This window comes from Conger conger, chromosome 1 (genome assembly GCF_963514075.1).
Source record: "Conger conger chromosome 1, fConCon1.1, whole genome shotgun sequence".
Taxonomy (NCBI): Eukaryota; Metazoa; Chordata; class Actinopteri; order Anguilliformes; family Congridae; genus Conger; species Conger conger.
Genome location: NC_083760.1, coordinates 20462499 through 20475684, shown reverse-complemented (window position 1 = coordinate 20475684; position 13186 = coordinate 20462499). Strand labels below are relative to the sequence as shown.

General features: G+C 41.7%; 1 protein-coding gene across 6 annotated transcripts in view; it reads right to left on the bottom strand.

Moving 5' to 3' along the window:
* LOC133123322 (ryanodine receptor 3) overlaps window positions 1-13186 on the bottom strand; it is a 136691-nt gene that overhangs the window by 7004 nt on the left and 116501 nt on the right. For 4 of the 6 annotated variants that reach the window (XM_061233687.1, XM_061233697.1, XM_061233723.1 and 1 more), the window contains 17 exons: window positions 12911-12962; window positions 11690-11746; window positions 11486-11585; window positions 10919-10998; window positions 9700-9776; window positions 9456-9529; window positions 7330-7347; window positions 6478-6558; window positions 5795-5883; window positions 5553-5681; window positions 5171-5275; window positions 4010-4091; window positions 2170-3485; window positions 1483-1544; window positions 1223-1391; window positions 990-1076; window positions 388-579 (listed from right to left, as the gene is read on the bottom strand). In XM_061233687.1, coding sequence (XP_061089671.1) covers window positions 388-579; window positions 990-1076; window positions 1223-1391; window positions 1483-1544; window positions 2170-3485; window positions 4010-4091; window positions 5171-5275; window positions 5553-5681; window positions 5795-5883; window positions 6478-6558; window positions 7330-7347; window positions 9456-9529; window positions 9700-9776; window positions 10919-10998; window positions 11486-11585; window positions 11690-11746; window positions 12911-12962 — 2770 coding nt within the window. The remainder of the gene's footprint in view (window positions 1-387; window positions 580-989; window positions 1077-1222; window positions 1392-1482; window positions 1545-2169; window positions 3486-4009; window positions 4092-5170; window positions 5276-5552; window positions 5682-5794; window positions 5884-6477; window positions 6559-7329; window positions 7348-9455; window positions 9530-9699; window positions 9777-10918; window positions 10999-11485; window positions 11586-11689; window positions 11747-12910; window positions 12963-13186) is intronic. The other 2 variants (XM_061233703.1, XM_061233713.1) reach the window with 1 other exon arrangement.

Here is a 13186-nt window from a genome sequence, read left to right as displayed (position 1 = left end):
GCCTTGCTCACCTTTGCCTTGAAAATCTCATGAAATTAACAAAACAAATGGAAGGCATAACACATGAAAAACTTTAAATCCTGTCTATCTGTATGTTTTTTTTTTTCAAATTATTTCTTTTATACATTCACATTTTATGCATTTAGGCACTTTAGGCCCCAATCCATTTGTACATACAATCGATTTATAAAGATGGATATTTAACTGAAGCTATTTTTTAAGTACCTTGCTCAAGGGCAAAGGGACAGTGCTTGGCCTGGGAATCAAACCTAAAACCCAAGTTCTCTAACCAATAAATAGCACTGAGTTTAATATATAAAACTGACTTCAATAAATGCTGCAGCAATAGCATAACCTGGGGTACATATATGCAGTCATATGGGTTACCTTCAGATAGTAGTATCCCACCACACAAAGGAATGAGATGATGGTGTGGACTATAGCCAGGAAGCGTAGAGTTGGTGCCATGTAGCCAGTACTCTCCTGCAACACAAAGTACTCCATACCACCCTCCTCCTCCTCTTCATCACCTCCATTCCAGGGGTCAGGGTCTTCATCATCTGAGTCATCACCAGTCACCTAAAAAGCAGTAGAGTCCTTGTGTAACAGTTCAGCAGACTTCAAATGTAACAGACAGATGGATTTGTATGGCGTTTTTTTACACTCCACAGTCAGTCATCTTTGTGATGTGGCAGCTGTGTCATGCCAGCTCCCCACATTTTAGGATTTTAGATTTGCAAGCACAACATTAGCAGTTAAACTGTGGGGGTAATTCCTTAACCAGAATGAGATCATTTGGTAAGACCATCAATGTTGCACACCAAGTAAAAACTCATGCATGGTATTTAATGGACTGATGAGGAAGTAATTCTGTTAAATTCTTATGTTCTGAATGTCTCTTCTGAAATTGATAGAACAAAATACTAGCTCTCATTTCCAACATTCTAGGACTGTTGTGCAGTTATGCTTAACCACAGTAGGGTTGTTACCTTGTAGAAGAGGAGGATAAAGTTGATGGCGAAGGCAACAAACAACGCCAGCAAGCGAAGGTTGTAAAAGTTTCTGGCCAGATAGTTCTGAAAAAAGACATGAGTGAATGTACTCAACCTATTCACCAAACAAGGGTTTTTTCCTCTCATTTACAATAAACATGGTTGGTAATCTACACAAGGAGTAATGTTGTGCAACAGTACATAGGCTGATCGGAAGGGCCCTGACTCACCAGCATCTTGGTCTGGTAGACTTCTAATCCCGCAAAAAAGCTGGCCATGAAGGCCTCCGGCGCCTCCTTTTTCTGGCCATGTCTCTTTATGGGGACCTTCTTCTCCTCCACTGTGGGCTCTGAAGGTTCCTCCTCCTTGGCCTTGTCCTTCTTCTCACCATCCTCTGTGCTGTGGTGTGCAGACACATACATAGGGTTGACAAAATGGCAGAGAGCATCAATGTGTGAAGAAACCCAGTTTGTGCCGAGATGAAACTCACTCTGCCTTCTCTGTCTCTGCCTTCTGATCATCCTCCATTGTGTCTTTGGATGCAGCCTCTTTCTGTGGAACACACAAAGCTTTCACACACTGAACTTGCTGCACTCAAATAAGACCGTAAAGCCACCCTGGAATACGACAACTTTATTGGATATGCTAGTTTTCACTGATCAAATGCTGATTAAGTGAAATGCACGGCAGACCCACGATTACACTCTCACAGGTACAGTACACTTTGCTGCAGTTGTAAAACAAAAATAATGTCCGCCAGGAAGCTCAGACATTATGGAATGTAACATTATGAGGTATTTTTTTTAATCCTCCAGAATTTTTATTAGTATTAGGTAGACTAGTGCCATGTGGTGGCTGTGCGAATTTAAGAACATAACATGAGAATAATGAAGAAAAGTTTTTATAGAAATTAAGATTGCTTTTCCCCAAACCCGCCAGACCCTCCTCCATTAAATATTTGTTGTTTCTCCTGAGCTGGAGATGTGCCTCTTCTCCAGTAATTTAAAATCTATTCTTCCCTTTAGCAACTCCAGTGGACATTTGATTTAGAAGGTAATTGTGCTTCAGCAAATACATGGTCAGAGGTATGTATTTGCCATGAGACTGGGTAGGAAATACATACAGCAATACTACAGAAGATGGTGGTGACATTTATAGCATAAAAGCAGAATCTGACCTGAGCTTTATTCTGTTTTACAGCACTAGCTATCGAAGGTGTGTCAACTCCGACTCCAATCTCAGAGACGTCTCCCAGGCCAGGTTCAGGTGCATGCTTCCCCCCTTCTCTTTTAGGTGGTATATTCATGAGCTCTGTCATCAAATCCACCTCTGACTGGTCCCCTTTTGCCATCTGTACCATTTCTGCCCCCGATGCTGATTCGCTTGTCTCCATCTTTTCTGGCTCTAGCACATCACCATGGATGCCAAATTGCGTTGGGTCTGGCATGTTGCCCAGAATGTCCGTCACCTTCATATTCTTAGCACCCTCCACCAGGCCCCCACCAAACATGGAGGTCCAGAGGATGTGGAAGAAGCCCCAGACCAGGTTGAACATGAAGCGGAAGAGACCGGTGAAGATCATCCAGAAGAAGGAGAAAAAGCCCTTGATCATCTCCCGGATGCTCATCTTCCTGAACTTCTTGTACTGCTTGCGCATGTTCTTCACTGAGATCTGCTGACGGAAGTGAGACAAGTTCTTCTTCATGGAAACGCAGGCGATGGTGAAGGCGGAGGATGACTCCAAGGCATGCTCCTCCTCTTCCTCTTCAAGTTCATCCAAGATGCTATGAGCATCCTCCTCGTCCTCCTCTGGCCGCTCCACAGTATCTGGCTCGGATATCTGGGAAGCAAGCTGCATCTCAAAAATAGTATCCTCACAGAAGTTGACAAAGAGCTCCATCTTCTCGCTCTCGCCTCCCTCATTGACCACGTCAAAGATGAACTGTCGTTTGGACTCCTTGACCTGTGGCTTCTCCCACTGGGTCCTACTGGACTCACTGATCTCAAAGTATACCCTCTCAATACGCTTGGCGCCACCCATGATCTCAATGCGGCCCAGATACGGCTCAAAATAGTTGAGCACACTCTCGGCCAGGTCCAGGAAGGCAGCCAGCCGTGAGTCGTGGGGCATGTGCTCTGACAGATTAGTTAGCAGCACAGCTACATTGAAACCAATGTCCTTGGCAGGCTCGTGGAAGCGCTCCACAAACTCTTCATAGTTGAACATATCGTTCTCATCAGCCTCAGCGCAAGAGAGAAGGAACTCAATCTCAGACTGGGAGTACTGCTTCTGGTTCTCCATGGACTTCTGGAACTCCTTCTTAGAAATGACTCCCTTGCTGTCTGGGTCAAATTCCTTGAAATTATCAGAGGTAGTCAGGTCTTTGAGCTTAAGGAACATGTCAAAGAACTTGAGGATCATCTCCACATTGCTAGAGGATTCCACCAAGGTGTCCACCATCTGCTTGCCAATTGTCCCATTCACCACATTACCTATGAGAGATCAGCATAACTCATTGACATGAAATTATGCAGCCATTCACTGCGAGTTATACTGCGAGTAGTATGCCTACCATCATAAGTACTGCTGCCACAAACACATTTTTTTTAAATCATTGAATATTAAACACAATGATTCTATGAATTCAGTCCGATCTGTAAGACGGCTAACAGACAATACTAGTTGTTAGCAAAAGACATGTTAAGTTAATGAAAAATTCTAGCATTGCAGTTCAGCTAGCCTATTCCACCAGTAGGGGCCCATTGAGGTAAATAATTGGGCTGCCATGGAGGAGAGATGAATAGAGGTCACAGACTAGAGAGCTTATGCAGGTGAGTATGGGCTGAAGATGGAAATAGCTGTGCCCTTGCTTGCCCGGTATTTTACCCACAAGGTTTTGAATTATGCAAGTTGCACTTAATTTAGTGCATTTGCTTGCCACTACTCAACTGCCACTGTCTTCACTAATTCAAAGCTGTCTCAGATGCATATTGCAGTAATAGTCTGTCAGACTAACCTTCCAGAAGGGAAAGCATCATGACTACCATGTCCTTCTGCAGGTCCAGAAGCTCCTTCAGCAACTCAATCTGACTTGAATCCTATAGGATGACAAAAAGCAGCTAGGTGACTCGGACACATAAGAGCAGGCCACTTGGCTCAACTCAGTGTGATGCATAATGATATTAAATGGCCATGATGACAAACAATCCATTACCACAACCTGTATCTCTATGCTGTGATTCACATCAAGCAGTGGGAAAAGCTATGGTTGACTAAAATAATGGAATTACAAAACAAAAATAGAAAAGCCAACAAAAGAAAAAGTCTTGAAAATGGTCCATTACTAGATTAAGGTTGGTCTCTTTTATATTTTATTGTCATTCACTCTCAATAGTCCCCTTCTTGTGTCTTCTAGCATCATGGCAATCAGAAAGATCAAGGCCTCCAATGGATAATCCTTACCATCAGCGCTATCCATAAGCCTTCATTAATGTTATTCTATTAATCAGGAACAGGTGGCAGTGAAAGCCTTACTCAATTTTGGACGCCTGGGAGCTTAGTTCCCAGCAAGAAATAAAACTGAGGCACTTTGATCAGGCAAATCAAGTGCACCCACAAACTGTCCCATTTAGCTACTCTATCCAATCTGTGCAGGTAGCTATGAAGATACAACCTGAAACAAACCAACACAGTGGCTGCTTTTCCCAATTTAAGATGCCACATGCCACATGGAATACCAGCAAGATTTAAACCTATATTGTTTCGGGCTCTTCAATTAAATGACACATTATATGATAACAGCCAGTGAGATTTAACCTGAAGGAAACCAACATTGCAGCTGTTTTTCACATTTAAAATAAGGATACCACAATTCAGGTGTAATAAAGGGGTATTAAAGGGTGACTTCATGAAAAGACAGTATTTCTGAACAAAGGGAGACCTCTGGTGGTAGCAGTTATCGTACACAATTAATTCAGAGAAGACTTTATTTCATTCTGTAATGAATTACTATTTAATTGTACAATTACAAAAATGCCTATTCACTTTCAGATTTTGAGTATGAATAAATAATACATATGTATTCATTATGTGATAAGCAATTACTGGGTGTGTTTTACCTACTGAAAGCTTCATTTGTGTTCATTAGTGAGGCTGTATTAATCTGCAAGTGCATTACCTGAGAAAGCTTCATTTGCATGTTGGCAAAGACATGTAAGAACCCCACAACAGCATCCCACAGCCTACTGTGGGCTAGACTTTGCTGGTTCCCAATACATGGGCCCTAGGAGACAGAAGATAAAAATTGGTCATTAACAAGCACTGGGGCTTATCAAACAGAAAGTAGATTATAGCGAGTTTAACAATAGATGCCATATTTTAATAGCATAAATGAATCCCCATCTACCATGAAAGTTGTGAAACTGACTAAACACATAAACCCAAACACCACCCAGCACACAATGGTTCCATGTAGGTGAGATAACAGGTGCCTTTCAGAGACTGCAGTGTGAAGCTCACTGTTTTTCAGTGCACCTGCCTTCAGCACAGTTGTCCCTTACCTGAATGTACTCAGTCAGAGAGTTGAAGATCTGCTTGGCCACCGCCAGGGCTTTGGAGAAGTTACGCTGCCCAGGCTCGTCCATGACATCTTTTCCAGAGTAGTACCAGTAGAAATCGCTGATGGACTCCTAGCAGGATCATGGTGAGAAATGCCCACCCAGTGTGTTATCATCAGTACAAACCAGTGTGGCTCATCCAAACTTCATTTTGCAAGCTGTATGTTTGCCTTTGTTTGTGTTACCTGCAGGCGGAGAAGGTAGTCCACAGTGCTGATGATGATATTGACTGTGGTGGTGTTTCCTGTCTGTGTACGGAGAAAGTTCTGGAAGTCTGTGGAGTGTAGATACAACAGTCTTCAGTAAATATCTGCTTGGGAAATCATAATGCAGATTAAATATTGAGGTATCATTGCTGCTGGCACCAAATACGGAATAAAGGCCAACTGAATTTCTTATAATGTTAAACTGCATTAGTGAATACTTCTGAAAGCATCCCCACCCAACTATTTGGAAACTGGCTTTCTATTAACCCCCATGGTTTTTGTCTGCAAAGGGGGTGGGTATTTTAAATAAATGAAACTCATGTCAAATTATTGGGAGTAGTGTTCTGTCAGCCATATTAAAGTTAATAGCATGTTGCGATGCCTTTGACAGGGATAACAAGAAATAACTCCAGAACTCCTGGAGTGGGCATGACAGAACCAATAATTAATTATTCATGACACATGATAAATCACCTTCTCACACGCCACCCAACAGGAGTTAAACCGCCAAGATTCTAAGGCACACACCGTACTTAAGAGTTTAATTTACAGAAGGTCAAAAATATTAAGGAATGAACATCCACAGTGTTGTGGTGATGCCTCCCATTTATAATGACTATGTTTCTGATGAAAGCTGCATTTATGCTGTACTTGGCACCTACCGTTGTTGTGCCCTTCACAAAGAAGTTGCAAGAACCTAAAGAGATCCTTTGTGAAATCATCATTTTGCAGTACCTTGGAACCTTTGAAAACAGGAAATTAAAATGAAACAAGTTCCTCGATGAAGTAAAGGGCAGAGGCCAAGAGCTCTCCTCTCAAACCTGACAAATTAAACAGCAAAGCCTTCATGCCCTCACAAAACTACCGTCTATCCATTGTGCTGGTGGACTAACATTACTACAATGAACATATGCAACTCATTCAGGACTCTATATGGAAAGAATTAGGCTGGGATTCAATAAACAACTTGATAAACAGTTAAAATAAATAATAATTATTTTAATTTTTTTATAAGCATACCAAGTTCAGCGGTCACCAAAACTGAACCACCAAGCTCAGTTTGTGAAGAGAAAATGTAATGTTTGTGTTTACTTGTTAAAGTTAAAAACAAATGTTGATTGAACACAGCCTGTCTTATCAACTACATGATTAAAACTGCATAGCAGAGCTTTGTTGCTTTAGATGCAAATGATGCTGGGGTGTTTTATTCTCATGTACGTACCAAAAAATGTTTTAGTTTGTTTAGTATTGTTAACATAAAGAAACAAAACTGTTCCCACACAAATGACAAGCACTACTGTAGTACAGGTGGTGAGGGAGTCAGTCAGTTTGGGTTTTTCTCTGGTTTCTCAATAAAAATGTCTGTTCAGCATGCACATTTTTCCTGCAGACCACAGCAGTTGGTTAACACATCCAGGACAGGGGGGATGGGGGAGGGAGGGAGGCAGGATTTCTAATGCCAGCATTCGGAACTGCAGCATTGCCAACGAGTAGAATCTAAACCGTGTATTTACCCCGCTCACTCACGTTGACTGCGACCGATGAGTAAAAATGATAAGAAGAAACAAACAAACACAAAAAGCAGACATAAGCAAAGGAGAAGACATTGAGTTACAATAAGAAGTAAGAGAGAGAGAGAAGAGAGAGAAAATTGACATCACTTTCTGCTATACAGAAGAGACACTAACATGCTGTTACAGAGAAATTTGACCGTAAGTTCTGCACGAGTTTGGCAGGTGTCTGACTGGAGGTGAGAAATGATACAAGACTGGACTCACCATCACTTATGCCTGATTATATGAGATGGAAATGAGCTGGATTATGCACAATAACACATCCATTTATGCAAAACTACAGAAAAACAATCATTAATCAAATGTGTTCAATCAAATGTTGACTCGATTTGAAGTTTGTCCCCAACTTTGACTTAGAAAATAAGTGCAGTAAATGTAAATGTTAGCAGTTTTTCGAGTTCAGCAACCACCACAATTAACTTGTTGAATTGTATTAGAGAACAAAACGCATGCAATTACTTGTAAGTCTAAGTCAAGGACAAATGTTGACCAGATCTAGACTGAAGTGCTTATTTTAATAGAACATCTGAATGTGTGCCGAATCTGCACTCCTTGGTGGATATTTTGGGAGGTGAGTAAATTATACAGAGAGGCTTCGTTTCCAAAATGCCAGACACATTGACATGAATGAACATGGAGTTGGGCCATTTCCGTCAGAAATAAAAGTGTTCAGCGAATGCTATATAGTACCATCTCTCCGTGACCTCCAGTCAGCAGAGGGCAGAATGAGGGCCCCGAACAAGGGCCTCACTGACCAGGGAGCAGAATTTGGCCAATCGCTGGCAATTGGGCATCTCCCAACCAATCTTGAACTTTCCTGTGGAAGGCTATTACTGCTTGCGCTACAGCATGTCAGCATTTAACACAGAAAAAACGTTTTGTACTGTAGCTTTAGAGAGTCAGAAATTAGTAGTCAGTTTTATGACTGGCAGTTGAGTGGTCTGAAATTGTGACCATGTGCTGCTACTGCTTAGTCTGAAGTTTCCAATGACGGATGCAGAAATTATGAGTGTTTTTTTCTGTCTGGCATTCAACATCTTTCAGTGGTTCCAGTTCTGAAAGCTAACACACATACTCTACTCATTACTGGTGTAGTGACAGCTCAAAAGCTGCAGTTTTCTAAAGAGAATCCTAAAGTCTGATGCATTAAAGGCATTACAAACATGTCATGTGAGTACGCCCACCTCAATCTATGTACTCTCTCATGTTCTTCTAAAGCTCTTGAATCCCTAAAATTCCCAGTCATGTACAGTATAATGTAAAAATGAACCAACTGGTAATGACAATAAATCTTAACTTGAAAGGTTTGAAAGGTCCCATAATCGCCTTGCAGATTGTTGTGGGTGGAAAAATATTCTGAAGCTTTGAAAAGGCTTAGGATGAAGTCTTAGCGTCCATTTGGTGTCTAATCAAATCCGTTTGGTAGTAAAAAAACTTGCATGGTTTGCCCAGCAGAACCTGCACCAGCTTGACTGCTCTTGACACTTTTGATAGCTCGATGAGAAGTAATTAGACCACATCCATCACTGGCTATAGCACAAGCAGAAAGAGCATGGCATCAAAAATTGCATTACAGAGATAATGCAATTTTATATTGGCTGATGGTTATTCCTTCTCTGAATATCATGGGGCAGTATTCTCCAATCCATCTTGCAGGATCGAAATGGAACAGTATATTACGTTTGTTAGGATTTTGTGTCAATACATCAGTATCTAGACAATCATCTTATTCTGGTTGCAGAAACTAGCAGTTAATACAGTACGGGGTGAATTAGTTGCTATTGCGTTTACTATTGTGACAATATGTCTTTCATTGTGGTGCTGTTTGAATGAATGAATGGTATGGAGTACCCATCCCTATAATAATAATAAAATATTGCATTACAGTGACCTGCAACAAACATACGTATAAAATATGTCTACTTTAGTGTTTTCATGAATTCGATAGCTATGGTTATTGAAGTTTAGGGCCTGACGGACATGAATGTACAGTCGGGGGGATGGACACACAGCACCAGAGCTGGCTGTGTGCTCTCGTCTTCTTCCAGATGTCTCTTCTAACTTACCTGACCCTTCTTCAGTGACCATTCCAAGACCTTCTGCTTTATTTTGTCTTTCAAATGCATTCAAGTCCAGGACACTGGTGGTGTTAGAGGAGAAACACGGGCCACATTAGTCATGGACAATATTCATCAGCCTTATTCAACAAAAGAATTTGTCTTGGTCACACAATTAGGGATCAAGTTGTTTTGTTTTTAGTGTCAGGCACTGCCAAATTCGTCATTGTATGCTGCATTGTAATAATGCTACCTGCAAGACTGCATGAGTCCAGACAAACTCTTGAAAAAGCCAACATCTCTCTTTTCCTTCAGGTAGTCCAGCATTTTCTGCAAAAGGGGACAGATATTTGATATATTCACATCAGCTAAAGGCATTACCACTTTTCTCAGTTCATCATGATGACACCCAACTCTTTATTTCCTCCCCCCCCGACACCCAAGTCCCAAGTCACCACACGGATCTCTGCCTGCTTGGCTGATATCTCTGCATGGATGACTTCCCACCACCTGAAGCTCAACCTTGCCAAAATTGAGCTTCTCTACATCCCTGCTAAGTCCTCTCCGTCAATCGACCTCTCATTGACTGTTGAGGACCTTGTAGTTTCCTCCTCCCGTACGGCAAAGAATCTTGGGGTGACTCTTGATAACTGCCTCACCCTGGCTCCACAAGTATCCTCCCGCCTGGATTACTGCAACTCCCTCCTAGCCGGTCTCCCAGCGTGTGCCATCAAGCCCCTCCAGCTGGTCCAGAATGCTGCAGCCCGCCTGATCACCAGTCAGTCCAGGTCGGCTCATGTCACCCCGCTTCTCATTGGCCTCCACTGGCTTCCTATTGCCGCACGCATCCGTTTCAAGGCCCTAGTGTTGGCATTTTAGGCTGCTAAGGGGACTGCCCCACCTTACATACAATCCTTGATCACTCCCTACTCCCCAGCTAGACCACTCCGGTCTGCCGGCTCTGGTCGCCTTATGGTTCCCTCTCTACGTGCACCTGGCGGTCGAGCTGCACGTTCATGCCTGTTTTCCGTTCTGGTTCCTCAGTGATGGAATGACTTGCCTACCACTGTCAGAACAGCAGAATCCCTCCCCCTATTTCGACGCAGACTCAAAACACACCTTTTCAAACTACTTTAGTCCTCCCTCCTGATTTCCCCTGCCCCTCCTTTCTGATATCCCTATCCTTGCCTAGCCTCCCAAAAAAAAAAAAAAAAAAATTATGATGACACCTATGTTTAGAACAGCATTTCATGTGTATTTTGCTAGTTCTGGATGTGATGCTTTGACTTATGGTAGAACCTATGCACTTGTAAGTCGCTTCTGCCAAATGACTAAAATGTAAATGTAAATCATCACAAGCTAGCTGACATCACAGTAGGCCTTGTACTGTTATCATTCATTCTCAGAATGCACTTTTACAGTCTCAGTGCCGGCAGACACGTTGGGCCACACAAGGTCTTAGATAGTAGTACCTGCTGGACGAGCACATTGCCCCCATTGAGGATGGAGATTCCCAGTTTGAGGGTGAAGGTCACCATGGGCCCCAGCCGACCTGGGGAGGTCAAGATAAGCACACTATTTGCCTGTAAATCTGTGTGTGTGCATCCGTGTATGCATTTGTGTGTATCCACGTACATATGTGGGTGCATGTGTATGCATGTGTGTATGTGTGTATGTGTGCATGCACATGTATGTGTGCATGTATACATACTGTATGTGTGTGCCTGTGCATGTGTCATGCAAATTTCTGCTTATAAAGCTAGTGCGTGTGTGTGTGCACAAGCATGCATGTGCTGTATGTGCGTGCATGCATGCTTGTATGGGAGTGTGTGTATTTGTGTGCATGCGCATGCATATGTATATCTGCATGTATACGTACTGTATGTGCGTGCTTGTGCGTGACTGTGCATGCATCATGTGAGTTTCTGCTTGTAAAGCTTGTGTGTGTGTGTGTGTGTGTGTGTTTGCACGTGCATGCATGCATGCGCGTAGACAGTGTGTGTGTGTGTGTGTGTGCGTGTGCCCAAGTGTGTCTGTACCTTTGCTGGCACTGATCATCTGCAGCACCATCTCAGCCGCCCCGCGGTCATGCAGTCTGGCCTGCTGGTACAGAGTCTTCTGTTTCTCCATCTCTTTCTCCTGCGGGCAGACACACACAGACAGGGCATGTGGTTAGCACAGTAGCCTACAGTCACCTACAGCACCACAGCAAAAATGGGACTAGACAGCCTCCGAAAACTCACCTCAAATGTCTTCTCTTTCCCTTCCTCCTCTTCCTCCTCTTCATCTTCTGCACAGCTCTAACAAGGTAGAAAAACAGCTAATACAGATCACTGTAGAATACACTTTCAATTTCATTCATTAAATTAGGAGCATCTATGTACAGTTAATCACATTATGCTGTATGAAAGCCTACCAGGACTAAATCTTTCATATGCAATCCTGCATAATGCAGATATCTTAACTACACCATACAAAAATTAATGGCTTCAAATTATAGCTTGAGTGGTAATTGTGAAACGATGCTTTTCCGATGGTCCATGGGTGTTTGTTTTTATTGGGTGTTTGCTTTATTGCATTGCATCTGAATTGTATTATTCAAAACATGTGCAATGCAATATAGTGGAGTGCATATTTTGAGTTATGTAAATGGAACCTGTCACTTGCAGGTTTTATATTTGTGTGGGCTAGCCTTGTGAAATGTCAGCAGGTAATTTCCACCAGGTAAAAACTGTGACTAAGCCTTCTCTCTGCAGGCCCAGAAAACAGGAAATAAAATATTACAGAACTTTAAGCCCATTTTAAAAACCTTTAATTTAATTTCTGACCTTGTTAAGTATATTAACTTAAAGATTTGTCCTACTTTACCTAAAGTGACCATTGTCTTGATGGGTAAGATGTCATTTAAACTGTTTTGTAACATTCTTTACATACATCATGTTAACTATTTTTACCATTCATTGTGCAATAAAAGTGATTATTTGCGTTGACTTTGTTGTTAGCATGGTTTTGTTCTTTTATATGGAGAATGCTTCAAAGAAAATATATGAAAAGTGATTCATGAATAACAATAATAACAGTAATAACAATAACAACAGCACGTTATTAGCATATTATAATTATTATTATCATGATTATTTGCATTATTCATGTTACTATTATCATTCTCTTTCCATGTCAATTTGTTATAGTACTTTATTCATGTTTTTCAATAAAAACCGGTTTATTTAAAATGGGCACAAATTCTGGTTCCTCTGAAAACTGAAAACAAGTCTTGTTTTCAGTTGAGGCCTGGTAAATTAATTTCAGGAAAAAAAAAATCAAAATGATGAAATTAATGATTATGTTGAAAAATAAATGTCCCTTCTTTTGCAAGAAAAAACTAGACCTGGCAAGCCCAACTATATGTTTAGAGTTCCTCATTTTAAAAAGGTCAGCACATGTATGTCACAGCAGTTGTGTACCTTCGCCATCATATCAGCATAAGCAATGTACAGAGGATCTTCTTCCAGGGCACTAAGGAGGAAAACATACAGCAATTTAAAACCACATAAATCAAAGCAGCATCGACAAAAAAGAAAGGACTTTTATTTTGCAAACCTCAATATCTAGATAAACACTATGCGCCGTTTCTAAAAACTGCTGCAGCAAATGAACTCAGTGTCAATTAACCGAGGGGCATGTTGACATTCTGTACAGAGTTCTTTCGTACAGATGGAGCCTGCAGTGCAAGCAGCAGG